This window comes from Acanthaster planci, linkage group LG11 (genome assembly GCF_054643075.1).
Source record: "Acanthaster planci isolate LZ-2023a linkage group LG11, COTS_SCS, whole genome shotgun sequence".
Taxonomy (NCBI): domain Eukaryota; kingdom Metazoa; phylum Echinodermata; class Asteroidea; order Valvatida; family Acanthasteridae; genus Acanthaster; species Acanthaster planci.
Window position 1 is genome coordinate 3452729 of NC_141787.1, and position 19527 is coordinate 3472255.

The 19527-nt window shown below is 40.7% G+C and overlaps 2 protein-coding genes across 12 annotated transcripts in view; one reads left to right on the plus strand and one right to left on the minus strand.

Annotated features, from left to right (window-relative positions):
* Positions 1-2499: 2499 nt before the first annotated feature.
* The window catches only part of LOC110988614 (sulfhydryl oxidase 1-like), a 133728-nt gene continuing 116700 nt past the window's right edge, over positions 2500-19527 (minus strand). For 8 of the 11 annotated variants that reach the window (XM_087143624.1, XM_087143622.1, XM_087143628.1 and 5 more), the window contains one exon: positions 8014-12723. In XM_087143624.1, the coding sequence (XP_086999750.1) occupies positions 12152-12723 (572 nt within the window). In that variant the 3' untranslated portion in view covers positions 8014-12151. Of the gene's footprint in view, positions 4578-4810; positions 4907-5534; positions 6210-8013; positions 12724-19527 lie in introns of those variants that run through there. The other 3 variants (XR_002599466.2, XR_002599465.2, XM_087143632.1) reach the window with 3 other exon arrangements.
* LOC110988616 (uncharacterized) lies at positions 17730-18365 on the plus strand. Its single transcript, XM_022252317.2, has one exon. The coding sequence runs from the start codon at positions 17730-17732 to the stop codon at positions 18363-18365; it is 636 nt and encodes a 211-aa protein (XP_022108009.2).

The window sequence follows — 19527 nt, forward strand, 5'->3', positions numbered from 1 at the left end:
CAATTGAGCGTCCTTTACCAGAAAGACGTACACCATCAACGGACCTGCGGTTTCTGCCTCGCTTTCCATCTGTATAGAGATATCTCCACCACCCCCGAGAGGCCTTACCCGATCCATGAACCGGGTTATTGTGTCCGAACATCTGAAATCGAGCCACAAACCATACTTAAAGTATAAAGTCCCTGCAAATACAATTGATTTGGCTTACCTTCAACCGTTACTACCGTTTTCGTGAAATGTGGAATGTAAATCGGATTTTTAACCGCGGGATCTTTGAACAGAATTTCAAGCTCTTGATCGATATAAATAAATATTCAATAACGTATCCGACCGCTTGTTTCTTCCACAAGTGTATCCTGTCGAATAGGTAATAGACGAGCCCCTTATGTTAGGCTCGCAGGGCCTGAGCCAAATCTCTATTGGTGACGACTTAGTATTCTAAAGTCAGGTCTGAGATTGCGTATTCTGCAGCCGTGTCTGACGAGTTTACCACTTTTGTCGTGGTCGTTAAAAGTCTAAAACGGATAAAAAGGCCCGTGATCAGTTAACAGAGACGTGTCTAAATGGAATCGCTTATCGATTTTTAAATGCGTCTGCAATCGCTTTATCTTTGCCGTTGTTTGCAGCTTCCTTTTTATCACCTTCCCGAGTCGTAACTTTGCGACGTTTTCCCGTTCAATACCGAAGTACGCCAAATTTTCCGTCTGCGACAGAGGTAGCCAATTGTCCTTAAAGTTATGATATACGTCCGTGTCTCGGTACCATACGATTTTATTGCTCTGGTGACTCACATTGATTTCCATGATCAAATTTCGCGCCACGTTGTTATACACGGTTCGATTATCGTCTGATGCTCCGTCTAGATCTAATTTAAAAGCCAGTTTCGCGGTACCCGCAACTATTACATAATCTATTCCTAAAGCAGGGAATTTCACGTTTAACGTATGACCCCCAGCTATTGTACTCGGGTTATGGGTGATGGTTACCTCCCATCTTTTGCCTTTGTCGCGCGAGGCGCTTTTAGCCCTTCAACTCGGGTTTGTTTAGTGTACTGTTGAGACATTTTCTTAATAATAATGCCGTTGCCACCAGAGCCCAAAGTTATCCGATTTCTACGCGCCTTCCGAGGACACAAAATTTATATGGATTATACCCGGAACGGCTCTAGTCGGTTTTTTTTTAGTTTATCGATTTGCTTAACTTAAATAACTGGTATTTTTTTAAATGGAGCGAGGACTTTTCATTAGGCCTAAGGTTTTTTTTTTTTATTTTACAGCCCGCAAGGCTATTGGCGAGGCGAAAGCGCCGTCGATCATTTACACGAAAAGACCAGACAAATGCAGACAAATCAGTTATGAAAAACTATTTAAAAAGCGGGCAATTTGGCAAATATATTTACCCCCGCCTTTATCACGACCTATGACTTTGCAATCGGAATCAGTCGAACCTATTTATCTGCACAAAACGGATACATTATACTTGCCTTGGGATCGAGTGAATCGTAAAACTTTTAAATTCGCTTTGACCGTAGTAGACGTTGGATCGCGGTATAAAGAAGCTGAGCCATTAACCAGTAAAACGGCCGAGCAAACGTCTGAAACCGTGAAACAAACTTATAAAAGATCGCCGGTAACCTGGCCTCAAATTACAATGATAGACTCTAAATCTGAATTTAAAGGCAAGTTTAAAAGTTAATGACGAAAAACAAGGTAGAAATTGAATTCAAGTTGGCGAGCCGGGCATCGCAGGGCATCGTGGAAATGTTTAACCGTACATTGGCCGAGCGTTTATTCGGTCATCAATATGCTCAAGAAATGTTAAACGTGGGTGAGCGAAACGTGGAATATGTACAGAGTTTGCCCCAAGTCGTGAAATCGTTAAAAGAGGAAAAAACGCGTTTAATCGACAGAGCCCACAGAACCTATCAAATTAGACCGAGTGAAACAAGCACCGAGTGCACCCCAAGAGTGAGCAAGCGAGAATTACCTCCAAGCGTGGGTCGTGCGATACCTATATTACCCGGGTGAGCAGGAAGGAGGCACTGTCAGAAGAAATTTGTGAAAAAGCCCCCCCCCCCAAAAAAAGAACAAACAAAATACCTTTTTTTGCAAAATTGCGAAAAAGCCCCCCCCCCAAAATTGGAGGAACTGCGTCTGTCTCAAGGACAGAACACAGGGCTTTTTTGCCTTTTTGTAATTGTGAAGAAAAGTGCTTTGTTGGCATAGCACTCCCTTTTCAAGATATCTGCTACATTTGAACCTGATCAGAGATGTACTTTAGGAGATAACGGGCAATAAAAGACTGCACCTTTAATGTCATGTGACTTAATTGTCATCTAATGACGTCATTATCACATTAGGTCAATTTTCGTTTACAACACGTCCCTTTCTAGCTATCTTGATGATTGACACAATTACTGGACAATGTTGAGTTTTATCAAGTGAAGGAAGGGCTACTACTTTCTTGATAATGCACATACAAATTGAACTGACAACAGACTTCACAAACTTTATACAAGACTTTCAAAGCAGTTTAATTTGTACGTGAGATGAAAAATCAACATGTCTGCAATATCTGTTTGGAATAAGATTGGGATTTTAGATACAAACACGTTTCCCTTGCTTACTTTAATGAATAACGGCAACGAATGACTTAGTGAATAGTTATTTCAAATGCAAATGCTTCATTCAATCCACTCCTTACTTTTGTGCCTCATTCCTGTTGAAAATAAGGACAAACGTAGGGAATTTATCAGTCAGGTAATACAAAACGTGGAATTGCATCAATTGCGGGCAAACTTCAGTTTTTCTAGTGAGAAATTTGATTGCCAGATGGAGGGTACCCTACAGTAAGGTGTACGGATTAGCAAAAGTGGCCATATAAAAATCATCTTAACACCAGAGGATTTGGGACTGTTACGGTCGTCAAAATACACAAACTAAGAAACGTCAATTTCAAAGACGGAAGAAAAATAATGCAAACATCAATTTCACACAATTCTTTCCAAAATAAATCTTATTTCCTATTGAAAGTAACTGCATAAATGATTACTTTTAAGAGCTACATGTATCTACGAGTGCACAGAAGCATAAACTCTGATCATGCAATTTATACGTATAAAGAACAACACTGAAAATATTAAAGAATGAAACTAGTGTTGAAGTTGAAGGATTCTGAGAGTTAAAGAATGTTAAATGTGTCCTTACTATTTATAAAAGAAAAGAAATCTGCATTTGTACTTCGGGGCATTTCACTACCAGTGAATTTTTTGTTATACTGTGCATACTTAGGAAAATACTTGGAAAAATATGTAAAATATCAGGAACTAGTGACTGCTGAAAACCTTGCATACTGCTTGTAAAAACCTGTTATACGTGTCTACAATTTCGGAAGAAATCTTGAAAAATTATGCCAGGGACATGTATTACAAAAATGTCCCATGCAAAACCCATGGGCATCCCATGGACTGCCCATGGGACCTCATGTGTACGCCATGGGACTGGCAAAAATAATGTTGGTTGAAGGGATCACCATGGGACATTTTGTGGATACCATGGGAACACCATAAGGCTTTTATGATCAGCATGGAAACACCATGGGGTTTTTATAATCAGCATGGGAACACCACAGGGTTTTGACGATCAGCATGGGAACACCATGTTTTTTGTTATAATCAGCATGGGAACACCATGGGGCTTTTATGATCAGCATGGGAAAACAATAGGGTTTTTATACTCTACATGGGAATACAATGTGATCTGTAGGCGGACACCATGGAAATGCCACACAAACACTATTCAAATTTTTGCAATAATCAAGAGAACACTGGGATTTGCATTGATATGGCATTTACATAGGTACACTTAGAGGCTTTGTTGTATTGTTAGCCACATTAGCTGCTGCCATTAAAATGCAGCATTGGCATGAACTACAGTACACAGTTTGGAATGGAATGTTGATTTGATGACTGCAACTTTGCCCGTCACCATGAGATGCACAGGATACTCGCCATGGGAGGCATGGGTAAATCAACATGGGACGCAAGGAACAATTAACATGGAACAAACACCATGGGATGCAAGGGACAATCGACATGGGAAAATCACCATGGGACAAATGGGAAAATCACCATGGGACAAATGGGGCAACCACCATGGGATGCATGGGAAAATCACCATGGGATACATGGGTAAATCACCATTGGATGTGTGGGAAAATCACCATGGGATATGAAAATTAAATCACCATGGGAATATTTTGGGAGATTACATGGGGTTCTTGAAATACACACGGGCAAAATCCCATGGGTAAAAATCCCATGCTACATGGTGGCCAATTCACCATGTAATCCTATGGGAAATTTTCCCATGGGAAACCCTCATGGGACATTTTCGTAAGGGTACACATGCATCTATATATCTCACGTCTTATTGGTTGCGTTTTGTTTACATATCATGATATTTTAATGAAGTCCTTCTGTAGAACAGTCTTGGTATGAATTGCATTTCCATCAACCACACCAACATGTCCAAAGAAGACCTTCGTGTATGATGCTGGTAAACATTCGTCTGTGTCATCTGAAAAAGGGAAATATTAATTCATTGTGTGTCATATGTTAATGAATGGAAAAAAGTGTAAGAACTTTCAGCACTTTTGATATTACTTGGCTACATATGAGTAGGAATGTTACAATGGGAGACTGGACACATGGATGTTGATCAGTGAGTGATTTGCTTCATGACTGTATTTATCAAACTGGCCATCTCTTGTGAGTCAATATCCAACAGCTGGCCTTCTCACCACTAATTACCTTGTTACTTTCTTTGCTTGGTTATCCAACAGCTTCCTTCATCTTGGGTAGCCGTGCTTCTGATATGCACCACAGAGTGACGTTGCATTCCAATCCCTAAAATCAACATCGTAGAAAAAGGATTTATCTCTTGTCACCTCAGCAGCAATGTGAAGGATACCTATAACGAAATGCAAATAATTTCCTGGCAGTTGCAGTTTTTCAGATAATTTTGTTATAAGTACTTTGATGAAGACTGTATTCACTGTGCTGATTACAATCTTCATCATCGCAAAAAGGAAAAGATTTATTACAGGTACATGTGTTGATGCATGGAAAAACTGATGTCAAAACTTGAACACAAACACAAATCACTGGCATAGAGCAACCTTCAGTTCTCGCTGAATGGGGAGTACGTTGGGACCGGAACGTTAAAGTGGGGGACCGGGCAAGTGGGTACTGATGAGGGAACCATTCATGATGGCGATACATGGATGCCCCCCCCCAGACAAATGTGTATAATGGGGAGCCCCTATTGTTCCTCCTTTGTTTGTACTTAAACTGTTTTAGAAGACGAACCATATATTTTGTACACAATTATCAATCTGGGATGCTCTTTGAATCAGGGACTTATTAGGTTTGCCAACTTCATGCAAAAACAAACTCACAAACTTTGCTTCATGACTGCAGTAATCAAAATTGGCAATCTGTATGTCAGTGCAACAGTAAGCCTTTTCACCATTACCTTTCAATTTCCTTGCTTCGCTGTATAGCACCTTCCTTTATCGTGGGTAGCCATGCATCTTATCTACATGTAATTGCAATGATGTTGAACTCCAAACATGGAGAACTATCATCTGTAGCTTTCACTTCAGCAGCAACATGAAGGATGTATATACACAAGAAACAAATAAGGATAATGAAATATTCAGCTGATATCAACAAGTAGATAATCAAACACAGTGAACTAGTAATAACATGGTTTTGTCTTCGGGGAATAACAAGAAATATGCACATTGGATGTTTTGAAAAAATGAAGGAAACACAATGCCTTCTTGTTTTAGGGCATTTTTCTTGAAGTGTATCATATTAAACCTGCCAACTTATTTCTGCTCCGAAGATCTGCAGAGACTTCAAATGACATGGGGACTGAATATATCAGTATCTTTTTGCTGATAACTTTGCACTAATCTTCCAAAACCACTTTGAACTATTTCTGCCATTGTCTTTCAATAAATTATAGTGGTTACATGTACATATACAAGTAAATCTCACTTCCTGTCCGTTGCAGTCTTGCTATGAGTAGTTTGAAGAAGCTGTTCCCACCCTCCTCAGGACCCGTCCTGCCTCAACTGCACTTCATATCAACGATACCAGGGACATGTGTGAAGACTGCCCTCATGTCTGTGCTGATGAACATCTGTATCATTGCAAACGGAAAACATTTAAATATTACAGGTGCAGCAGTTTCTTTGTTGATGCATGGAAAAACAGGCGTCAGAACTTGGAAAAAAAAGTGCAGCCCAAAACTTTCAATTGAGAATGTTTTGCCTACCGGTTCCAGCACTTCATCCAAGGCAAGCTTCCAAACCCAGCTTCCTGCCGCACCACACGTACGTCTGCTTGTTGGGCTCAGCATGCATGGCATGGGCTCGATGAACCCATACTCACGAGTGATCATGCCCATTTGGTGTAAACTCCTTGTGCAATTTTGTTCACTGGTTCATGACTTTGGTTTCAATTCAGGTTTCATGGGATTACTTTGGAATCCTCTGATCAAGCAAAGTCCATTAAGAACTCAGCTGGTGCAATTTCAAGTCCAGGAGGTCCCAAGAGCATGAAGAGGTCCTAAGAAAACACATGGGCCCGTCGAAAACATCGTCTGATTGAATCCATGTGTTGACATGAGGTTTCACGCAAATGGTCAATACATCCATGGACAAGCGGTGTTGAGTACTGCTTTAAACAATTGGTTGAGGCCTGATGACATGAAATTTCAGAGTTCATTTCTCTTGATATTTTGCATGATTTCGTTATAACTTTCCAGCCAAATCATGCTATTGCATGTCTGAAAGAGTGCACCTTTAATGTCAAGTGACTTGTCTCCTGATGATATCATGATCACACGAGGTCAAAATTCCTCTAAAGCACTCCCTTTTCAAGATAGCCGCAAGATTTGAACCAAATTGGATAAACACTTCAGGAGATATAGCACTTTCAATGAGGCACCATTTAATGTCACGTGACTCGTCTGCTGATGGTATTGTCCTCACGAGGTCAATTTCCGTTTGTAAATCTTCCCTTCCTAACTGCCTGCAAGGTTTCAACCCAATAAGACATGTACAATACAATATACAGTACAAAACATTATACTTATCGCGGAAAAGGCGATTAGATATCTTAAACATTTGTCCCTTTGGCGTTCCATACCATGCGATCTGCTCTCGGCAGCATGTGGTCGGCATTTTGCCAAGTCCCGAGTATAATGCCTTACGCACTGTGCGCTGTCTATGTTGCAGGCAGATATTGGACGTCCACACACCCACAGTAGCATACGCACAGCATACTAATGGATTTTCGAGTTGGCAATTTATATTTTAGGGGGATTTTGTCAGCGGTGCTCCAAGTGTGTGAAAAAGTACACCACTTATGCACTTCATGCAGCTAACTCCAATGTTTTAGCTGTCATCACGGGCACAATTGATGCTTTTATTATTTACGGTTGATTTTTTTCCCCGAATTTTAAAGAATAAAGAAGTTTTTATTGTAACTTCCGGTCTGATGACGTCATCAGCCCCAAACTTCACACGTGTTGGCTGGGTAAAGATGGTCATCTACATCAATTTTCAGCGATTCTGACAAACTTCGTCACACACATCTATTCAAAATGCATTTTTGGTAATTTTTAACCTGTTGCTTAGAGGGTGCTCGACAATTAGGTGACGTCATCAGTGGATGATTTGAAGAATACTGTACCCCAACAGACTAACACCATTGAAAACAACTTGATACCTATTACCACTTTTAGACAATATGACTACTTCTGGTTTTGACCGGAAGGAAGGGTCACGTGAGATGAATTCACAACCACATTTTATCCTGCCACTTGCTGCAAACTGAATGTTGCGGGAGGCCACGGTTGATTTTATGTGGATTTTTGTATAAATTTAACGGAATATTTATATATTTAAAATGTTATAATAAATCACGTGATGACATCTTCATGACGTAAATATTTCAGTATTATCTTTATTTTGTAGTTAGTGCTTGCTGTATCTTTGAAGAAGATCAACGATTACTAAGGTACAAAATTGGTGCCTCGAAAACGTGTAGAAAGTCAATGGGCAGAAATAAATATTAAAAAATCAATAATAAATCGGTTGATGACATCATCATGACATCATGTTTCTAGGACCATCTGCGCATAAGGGTTCTTCATTGGTATAAGTTTGATGAAGTTGCAAAAGCACTAAAGTGGCGGCGACAAAAAAACATGCACAAAACATAGGGGCTTGGGTCAGAAGAAGAAAAAAAAAACCAGAAGAAAAAGAATGCTTTTTTCGCAAAATTGCAAAAAAGCCAAAAAAAAAAACAGAAGAAAAAGAATGCCTTTTTGCAAAATTGCAAAAAAGCCAAAAAGAACAAAAAGAATGCCTTTTTCACAAAATTGCGAAAAAGCCGACAAGAAGTTGATGCCTATTAGAGCATAAGGCTTTTCCATATTTTGATTTTTGTGAATGAAAAAGAGAATAGGACTTTTCAGACTGGACGTTAAACATTTCACTCCAGCTGTTTCCACTCACTTGCACATGGACTACGGGAGATATATAGGTCTTTAAAGAGTGCACCTTTAATGTCATAACTTGTCACTCCATGATGCAATCATCATATGCAGGCAATTTTGGTGCAACCTTGGAATCCTCTGATCAAGCAAAGTGGTCCAACAAGCACTCAATTTGTGCAATTTCAGTCCTGGGATGTCCTAAGAGGTCTAAACAAAAACATACGGCCCTGCCGAAATTACGCATGTGTTTACGTGACCACAGAAGGTCGTTGTGCTGTGCGCAGTGGACGATTTGTATAGATTACTGCTTTAACAATCAATCTTCCTACCTCCACGGTTGACCCAACATGATACCTCAGAGTTCATTTTCTTTGATATTTTACCAAATTTGCACAACCTTCAAGCCAAATCATCTAGAAATCATGTAATATCAAAAACTGTACTGAGCAACCATGTTAAGATCGATCGCACAGGTAAGCTTGCGGATCGCGCACGGACGTATTGCATGTGTATATACAAAGTCACTAGTCCAACAATGTGCTGGGTTTGAAGGAAATCAGCCCAAAGAAAGGACCAAAAGTGGTGTTTAGAACAACCCTTTGTTATGTCAACAGCAAAATGTGAAAAAGGAAAAAAAATAAAACAAAAACAAAACAATACAAATAAAAAGAACAAATCTTAACAAAACCAAAAGCTGTTTCGGCCAGTGGTTGAAGCAGCCAAAAAAACAAAGAACGAAAACAAAGGCTTTTTTCACAAAAATGTGAAAAGCCAATGAGACGGACGTTGTGTTTGTCGGTAAACAAACACTGAGCTCTTTCGGGAAACTTTTGGTTTGAAAAAAAAAAAAGGGAAGCTGGAACAGGCGCTGTTCAAAATTTCCATGTGACAATGCATGATTTCCCCGCCATGTGTTTTGCCAGCTCCTGAGTATTTTTCCCCGCGCATTGTGCGTTGCCTATGTTAAGGATAGATATTGAGCGTCTACGCACAAAATAGCCAATGCACTGTATGCAAATGGTTTTCCAGTTTGCAAATATTGGAAGGAGGTTTTCGTCGTCGGCGCTTCATCTTTTTGTGGAAGTACATCACTTATGCACTTCCTGCAGTTGACTTATATGTTTTAGCTATCATCTAATGTACAATTCAAGCTTAAATCTGTTTTTTTTTTCTCTGAGTTTTGTTACCTGTAGGAAAACAGAGGAATGCCCACACTCGGTATCTAACATGTTACTGAGCTGTACAGGGGGAGGGAAGAGGTCGCTATCAAAGGGGAGACACTTCTCTCCTTTGCGTTTGAGCAACAACAAAAAAATTTCCTTTAATTGTAACCAAGCTTTTGTTAGAAATAAAAAGAACCTAATTTTACAGTTTCTCTGATATATAGTTTCATACATTTAAAATGTGTCAATGGTTTTAGACAAATTCTGGGAAAATTTGTATCATATCTTTTAAGGCATGTTAATGCGCAAAAGCAAATGTACATCCATAGATCAAAATTTAATATATTCAGTCACCAGTCCCCCCAAGATACACTTTTATGCCTAAACGTGTCTCCCCTTCGACAGCACCCCCTCTCCCCTCTCAGGGTTCTTTGTTCCATTACCAACAAGAACAAAATATACCAGCTACACAGCACAACTCCATTTAAGTTTGTTTGCCAACTCATGCATAGAGTTGCATACAATATGAAGCTAGGTATCAATACACTTTACTAAAGATGAAATTTTGTATACAAATTGTCTTCTATTAAGGAAATACACAATGCGCTTGGCGTGGATCAAACTAATGGAAGCTGAGCTGATGCACGAGCTGAAGTTGCAAGACATCATCAGCATCTATGATCCTAAGTCAGTCTTATTTGATGCTAGCCAAGCACATACTGTACTTATTCCCATTTGTATATATCATTATATCCAATATTATTCAACAGTTATGCTTCATTCTGTTCAAATGACCCTCAAGCCATATTATGGTATCTTCCTTTTGCAAATAGTCATAAACAATCTCCTAAGCAGACATGTGGTGCAAACTGTGTGAGGTGGTGCACAACCAGCTAGTGCTTTATCAGCCACTCAAGAATGGCAACATGACAGGCTTAAGACCAGAAAAATTTGGCTATTAAACTGTCTTAGGTATCTATGAATAAAACATTCAAGAATGTGCATCCAGAAACTGCAGTTAAGAAAATACATAAATCTTTTCAGCAAGAGTTACAACATAATATAGAGTACTTAAAAGGTGAGTCACAGATGTTATGTTACAGACAATATTAGTTCAAAGTTAAGTTTATAAATGTAATTCCATTTTCTTGAAATCTTGATAGTAACTCAGATGGTGGTGTGTGAAACACAATACCGTTTCGAGTCAGTTATTTTGTTTTTAAGGATACAGTTTCTTTCCCAAAATGAAAATAACATCATTTTGTCAGAAATTTTAAAATTATACTGAATACTAGTTTCATGTACCACTCTTAACTTAAATTAGGACATTTCACATTTGTTGGTCATTTTTAGTTAGTCAAATTAAACAAGCAGGAAAGAGCAATGCAACTACTAACATTTCAACTGGATAGCAGGGTTCCCCCATCAATAGAAGATAAAGTTTCTCATCATGCTGCAAATTTTGATCTATTTGAATGAATGTAACACATTTATTCAAACAGATTACTCAACTCCCAACTTCTTAAAAATAAATTGCTGGAAGTGGCTTCTGGAAAGTACTTTTGAAATGAAACTTTAGATGTACATGTGCAAGTACATTTCAGGCCCAATATTTCAATCTGAGAAAAGTCTACATTTTGAGAGGAATAACTAAAATAAACTATGTTAATCAATTACCACTATTTTTTAAGTACCCTTTACATGTAAAGCAATTTATTTCTAAAAGCTAAAAAGCTAACTATCCCTATTACATAGGGCACTCAGTTTTATGGTTTGCCTGCTGATGAGTAGTAAGTATAAATGCTGGCATCATATGAACATGTACGCAAGTCAACGACAGTTCTACAAAGAAAGGCTAAAAAAGAAACATCTGCTACATATACAACTGTTGTTACAAGTTCTTTCACTTGAGTTGGAATGCAGTACAGTGTTTTTCTCTGTGTTCATAAACCTGTTTTGACTGAAAAGCATGGATAACTTGGTTGTAATATTGGCACATTATCAAATGGCATCTGAACAAAGACGTGCAATCATTTACATATTTGCACTTGTCAATAGGAAATTAAAGGTCTAAGTCAAACGCACCCAACCATTTTGCACAAGGTCTCAGACACTATGAAATTCTTATTGCAAAAATTGAAACTGCTCTAATCCTCTTAAAATATTTCACCAATTAGAAATAATTTACAAAAAAAGTTATGTGATATGAATACTATTCAAGAGTCTTGGGAGTAGTTGTACACACAGAAAATTTTTTACATAATACAACTTATGATCACTTCAGAGCCTTAACAAAATTGTAATCTAGTTAAAAGTTTTTAGGTCTCCTGGTACATGTATCTGGTGGAAAGCCACTTTATTTGGTACACATAAATTTCACACAGTCACTTTTATTCCCACTCCACTTGAGGATGTTTAAATGAGATACTTGAATAATTTTCTTTTCTGTCTATGTCTGATATATATACATATCAAAAGTAGTAGAGCTGTACACAGAGCATAGAGTGAAAGACAAATACTAATATCTCTTGTATCGAAACCCAAGCTCAAATATCCAAATGTCACTTTGGCACCAACTTTCACATGTTTTGAACTTGCTGTTGAAATTCTATCATCTAATATTGGTTTGACTCCAGTCATTGTGAAGTTAATATTAGTTACACCATACAATTCCTTCATGAAATGTAAGACCCTTGTCTTGTTCCATTCATTGGGTCTATTTGCATTACGGCAAGTCTTACAATCAGGGTATGATGGAAATGCTACTTTGGGATGTTGGGGATCTTCAGATAGATCTCCAGCGAGACGTTTATTGACATGATTATGAACCTGCCAAAGCCAAAGAATTGAACCTTCTAGTGTCCTCACGCTGGATTCCAAGCGAACGCTTTCTTTGGCAAAATTGTCACTGCACACTCTACAGCTAAAGAAGAAATGAATATAGCCCTTCATAGCACGAAGTACTTCCTTGCTGTCAGGTATTGGATCTAAACACAAGAATAATACACTTCGGTTAAAATATGGCTGATACATATACAGAAATGACTAAAAATCATAAACTCCCAATTTTTCAATTTTTTGGTGTGTGAAAATTATAATATCAAAAATAATGTTTTCTTGTCCAGGACTCCAGGTCTCATACCCTGATCTGAAATAAAAGCTGCAAACAACTGAAAAGTTGTAAATCAAAACAACTTTAACAGAAGCTACATACAGGGTTTATGCAATCATTACATACTGGGTAAAAGTAGCAAAACTAGGTGCTCCTGTGAAACAGCAATGACCACTACACTTTCAAGGAGACACAATTTCTATCTAGGGTTCTTCAAGTGGTTAAACAGGAAAACTAGAAACAAAAATGCTCAAAATTATGAAAGTACAAACTTAAGAAAATAAAAACAACGTTCACGTAACTTAACACAATAATACAACATATTAATAGAACAATTTCCAAAGCCACTGTTTGACTCAATTACAACTACATGTACACTATTAAGTACCTAGATGCATGTAAAAGCTCACTGACCCCAAGAGGCTCTCTAAATGGAACTGCAATTCCACAAGTCCCCCCCCCAACAAAGTTCGAAAACCACCACTTCCTGATTTGTGCCCTCCAACTGAATGTCATTTAGGTAAAAAAGTTCTTGAATTAAAAATGCTCAGCTGTAATTAAGCAGCTGGTTGTCTTGCTGGCAGCCTCGTCTTCGGCACTGTTACCGCTGATGATAAAATATTGTGGCGCCGTGGGCCGGCCGGCTCGGTGGGGGCACCAGTCTGACTCCACGGTGGTGTGGCTGGTGCCCTTGCTGGACCAACCGGGAGACCCTACCGTGCCAGCGCTAGGAGGTGTCTTTGGGCGGCCTAAAGAGTTCGGGTTTTGTTGTGAGTCTTTGGACGGACAAGTTGATTGTGTTGCCGAAATAAACGAGTTTTGCCCTTGAAAACAAAAGTCCTGAGCCTAGTGTGCTTTCTTACCTACGTGTGAAACCCATTAGACCATTGGAGTGTTACAATATCAATGAGTAGAAGGATGACAGCTGGTACTGGTATCCAGCTGTCATCCAGTGGGTAAGTTAAGTTGAGGTACTTAATACAAGTCTTGAAGGGGCAAAACGTTTTGATAATCAATGATAAATAAATGTAGCAGCTTGCCTAAATGAGAAGGGTTAAGCCCAGCCTGATGCCAGACTGGTGAAACTATTCTGCAACCCTGCAAAGAGTTCTTTAAATATTGTTTACAATTCCCAACAATTGTAGGAATGTGTATGCATATGCATGTGTAAACATATAGTTCTGTGCCTAATGCGAATGGTGGGACGTCTGCCCAAGGACTGGCTGCTAATGGTTTAATCTCCCTAATGATATCCAATAGCATGTCATTTCATATGACTAGCAAAATCCACTTTGAATGAGACCAGTCCTCTTTTACTACCTTTTAGAGTTCTGATAGGTGTCAAAGCTTCCTTTCAGTCCTGAAAGACTTACATGACGGGCTACTATAGTCACTTTGCACCATCATGTGACACCATAGCGACCATTACTATAATGCCATGATGCATGGCATTCTCATATCTCTGAACAATACTGGAGCCAGTGACCCAAACACTTAATCGGGGCAGTTATGGCGGACAGTAGTTCGGAACGCATCCCTTCACTCCCAAAATACACAGACTCTCTTTCTCCAAATGACCTAAATAAGTACACGAAAAAGCCGCAGTTGATTGACAATATCAACCCCTACAATGTCAGTAGGCATCTTTTTTTCAGACTCGATGGAGATGTGGCTGCAAATTGAATTTCAGGATGTTAAGACCTACTTCTTGTTGAGCACAAGTCGCTACACAAAGGAACAGATAAAAGTCCGTAAAACCCTGGAGGCCTATCAGTATTTTGTGGCTGGCTGGGATTGACACATCTATGTCGGCAAAGCAACAGATACGTTAAAGATTTTGATCGCAAAAGGTCGGTAGTCTCTTAACCTGTTAACACATTTATTCTCTGATTCCTGAGACACTGATCACCAATCAGTGACATTTCTAAGCCAATTAAACTCATCCTTAGGCGAAGTTAGCCCAAGCAATGACATGTTCTAATGTAGAGATAATGGCCCAGGACTGAATGAACTTTGAAGTACAGAGTCTATCCAGTGCGGGCCGTAGCCTAGACTAAGGCTGGGCCTAATTTGAGTAACTTTTGGACCTGGATCGCCCGACCAGGTCCAAATGTTAAACAAGGCGATTTGTAGAGACCAAGTTACTCAAACTAGGATGGGCCAAACTTAAAACTTTAGGCAAAATGTGTGAAAATAAGAAAACTACAGAACACCCTCGACAAGAACACTGCAAAATGTATGAAGTGTACATTTTTCCAACATTGGCTTTCTTTAGTTAGTTTTTGGTAAATGAAATGTCTAGCCAGCTAAATTGTACAGCGCCCTCTTCGATGTACCCAATGTGACCCACGTACATTCTACCACCAATGTTCTGACCTCTTCATGTGGTCAGTTGTTGCCTTGTTCACAGTTTATTCTGTAGTTGACTGGAGGAAGTTGAATCAGTGGAGTGACAGTGGAGTGAAACTTCACAAAATAATTTATTGTGATGATCTGTGGCTAACTACTGTTGTATTCTCTTGTTGGTTTCTTAAAATGAAGGTAAACCACTCTAAGTGCATACATGAGACTCCACTGCCAGTTTCGGCAAAGTTTGCCTCGCATGTTTGGGCTCTACTGTTTGTAATGGAAGCTGGAGTGTGCTTCCTAAATCAAGATCTGTCCATCTGTTCTCTGTAAGTGAATTATGCCAAAACCTATCTCTAGTGTACCAGGAGTACTTGTGAAAGGTGCAGACGGAGCTCTTCTGTGTATTAACACAGCCACGAATCGAGGTCGGATTGTAAATCGAGGACGTCCTCAGTTCGCAATAAGGTGAAATTTGAGGCCGCAGTCAGCATTTATGAGGGTCAGCGAAATTTCAAGGCATTTGGAAGCCGTCCTCGGTGTACGCATTTAACACGCCGGGTGTTTAAAAACACCCGCTCGAAATGGACAGTTTTGGCGCATCCCTGGATGGAATAGCGCCCTCCCTAGCTCTCTTGCTACCTTGTCCGATCCGCACAATAAACGTCGCCAAGTGCAGGGGACGCATAACCCCAACAAATATAAAAGCCTCCAAACTGTCCAAAAGCATCATAGCGTCATCCTTGCCATCACGCCTGTGGACTTCTGCAGCCATTCTGAGATGTAGGTGTCTTCTAGTGGAAAACATGGTGAGTAAAAACAATTTAATTTGAAGTAGAATGTTGAGCATGACCAGACCCTATCTTGGTACGGTTTACTACATCATGAAATACATGTGCCCCAGTGCTGGCTAGGACCATGCTACTAGTTAGAGTGTGGTTAAAGTGTGGCTGTTATCAACCCCCCCCCATTTTGCCGATAGGCTAATGTAGATCTTATCCCGCTGTTAGAGTGAATGTGCCAGTGGAGTAGGTATACGTATGCAGTCCGAAAAGCTCAATCACATAATCCAGTTGTACAGGTCCTTCAACACATTTTTCCAGCCACAAGTGAAGACTTTTCTGTTGTCCGTATGTGGTGGTTCTAGGCCTAATTGTGTTTAAATTTTTTGTTTAGGGTGGGGGTTTTGGGTGGATGTGGCTCTTTGGAGCCCGGATACCTGTCCCCCCCCCCACCACCACCAGTCCATACCAGATTAAAAGAAGACAAGCGGTTTAATGAAAATAATGTTCAATTTGTTTTCTTGCCAGCTGGCCTGTTCACTGTAGGTGGAGACGTTTGGACAGTATGGCTGATTCGTCCACCGGTTCCAGCAGTAGGCCTACTACATCTGTTGCTCCAAGTGATGACACGTCTGACGTCCAGGAGAACTGTGGTGTGACTGTAATGCAAACCAGTAATGAGGTTGGCTGCAGGAAATGGGACAAAAAAAAGAACACTTCTGCTTTTACTGCGATGTACCCCAGGCCAAGCTCCCCCGTCATCTCCAGTCATGTCACAAGGAAGAAAGAGAAGTCATCCAGATCAACGGTGAGCCCAACGCTAGTGTGCGTTAGAAACTTCTGTTGAAAATTCGCAATATAGGTAATCACAGGCACAATTGTCAGGTTCTTCGTGAAGGTCATGGTGTGCTCGTTGTCGGGTAGAGGCCAAATTGCAAGGTATCTCCCCATGCATATGGACCATGCGTATATTGTTACGGCAATTATGTGCGTACCGATTTGTGGCGACACGTGTGCCCTTTGAAGCCAGCACCCACTTCACAGACTGTCAGCACCAGTAAGAGGGCTCGTGTGGGTGGACGGGTCGCTCACAAGAGTGATTTGTTGAAACCTCATCCTGTTGGCGTGTCGTTCCAGGTGCACCAGGTTCTTAGTCCAATGAAGAGAGATGATGTGGCTTATAGTCAAGAATGACACGTTGATTGTTGAATTAGCCAAGCGTGAATACATGAAACTAGGGCACAATGTAGATCAGCATGGCTACATCCGTAACAGGGTACGTGAATTGGGTCGATCATACAACTCCGAAAGAACACCCAGCAACCAAATGCATCACTCGAATCATTTGTCCATCCGCACCACCTTTCTGATATTGTGAAGGCCGTCGACAATATTGCCGGCTTCAGGGAGGACAAACAGTTGTACGATGTGAAGTGTGCACTCGTCTTGAAAGGAAGTGCCCTAGAGTCCGGCCAAAAACACAAAGCGGAGCGTGCAGAAGAGTTTTTGCAGTTGTGTGAATAAAACTGGCGAGACCTTGTGTCCACACACGCACACAGAACGCACCATTCTCCCGACAAATGCCGATGTAGTCCACCTGTTGTTGTTCCTTCATGAAGCTGGCAACCGGGAACTTCAACTCCTGCAGGGTGCTCGGGGCAGACAAATCAGGCCAGTTTGGCAGAAATTGAATGAGGTCAGTCTGTGCTACCTCATCATGTTCAACTAAAGAAGGCAGGGGGAGGTTTCAAAGATGAAACTTGAAGATTTCCACAAGCACAGCACTGCCAAACTGGAGGGGGAATGCCTGTTGAGTGATTTAGAACGCCAGCTGTGCAAAATGTTCCGTGTTGTCGAAATAGTCGGCAAGAGAGGCAGAACTGTTCCCGTGTTTCTAAGCAATGAGGCAGTAGCATGGTTGAATGCCCTTGTCACCAAGAGACATGAAGCTGGAGTAGCCCAAGACAACAACTTCTTGTTCGCACGGTGTTGTTATGACGGGAGAGGCCACATACAAGGGAGTGACTGTTTAAGGGCATATGCTGATAAGGCTGGCCTTGACAATGCATCCAGCATCCGGTCCATCAAACTCCGTAAACATGTAGCAACTGCATCGCAAATTCTTGCATTAAAGGAACATCAGCTTGAAACTCTAGCCAACTTCATGGGCCACGATCTGCGAGTACATCACGAATACTACCAGTTGCCAGATACTGTACAGCGGGTCACCAAACTGTCCAGACTTTTCCTGAGCTTGGAGAGGGGCAACGTGCCTTCCCAGCAGGGCAAATCCTTGGACAAACTGCATGTAGCTGGAGGTAAGGGCACCTTGTCTACCCAACCCTTGACTTTGAACCAAGTCAACCCAATCCAGACTCCCACTTTGTAGGGCATCATACTCGGCCGGAAAGAATACCTCTCTTCCTATTCACACCCCCCCGGAAGAACAGACCAATACAAAGAAAGACAGGGACCAAAAATCACTCCCATAAATGTATCTTGCGTCAATAACTCACAAAACAATGTTCCATTTTGGCCAGCCATTCCCCCCCTCCCATCTCAATGCCAAGCAGAAACTGCCAGACACCCATGCATGTATGTGTGCTTTAACTGATTGATCTCAATTTGGGGTTTACTCTCAGAAGGCTTCACCAGTGAAGAGGACAGCAGCGACAGTGGGGACAGCAGTGAAGACTCTTGCGATGAATCCGTTGAAAACGGTAAGATTTGGTCTGTCTGTCTGTTGCTCTGTCGGGCTGTCTGCTGAGCTGTCACCTACATTTCTAATGTCCTTTTCTTGCCTCTACATTAATAGGACAGCTTCCTGGTGTTGCTGCTGTATCTCGAAGAAGGGAACCCTCTCCACCATCGAGACGAGTGAAGCGGCATCCCTGGACTACAGCGGAGAAGACAGACATCCAAGAAGGCCTGCGTAAATTCTTCCAGTTGAGGAAAGTTCCTGGCAAGTTGGACATCGAAGCAGCTTGCACTGTGGCACTGCAGACCCGTACTTGGAGAAACATCAAAGACTTTTGTTGTAACACAATGAAGTTATAGGCAAGTTAAGCTATGATCCGCCACACCAACCATTCTCTCGAGACATTATACCATATTTATGATGAACCCTATAGTAGTAAGCCAATAACGCACTCTATTTTTAGTGGCCAAAACAACCAAAACTTGTGAGTGTTGTCCTCGGTGTTACAGGCTGCACTCACATGGACGAGAAGTCCTCCGTCTGATAGTTTGGAAAGTATGCCCTCCATCTGCAGTGCCTACATGTGTGTTACGGCACCCCTGGGAAGGATTGGGGTATGTTTTGTCTTTTCTCTTGTGTCAGTGTTGTTCACTTAAGTTATATGTTAATGCAGTGCATTTAGTGAGTTTTATAATGCAAGTTTGGGAAAGGAGTTAGACCTTAGCCAGAGGAGTTGATCTTCTTGTTTCTCTGGGAAGGCTGTTTTGTTGAGTGGATTATATTTTATTACTGGATGGTCAGCAAATGATCAATAGTTAAAATGTAATTTGTTAGTTGGAATTGGTAGAGTTTA

Bases quoted from the DNA above. Each gene is read 5' to 3' on its own strand.
- LOC110988616 (XM_022252317.2), top strand. From the start codon at position 17,730: ATGAAACTTGAAGATTTCCACAAGCACAGCACTGCCAAACTGGAGGGG.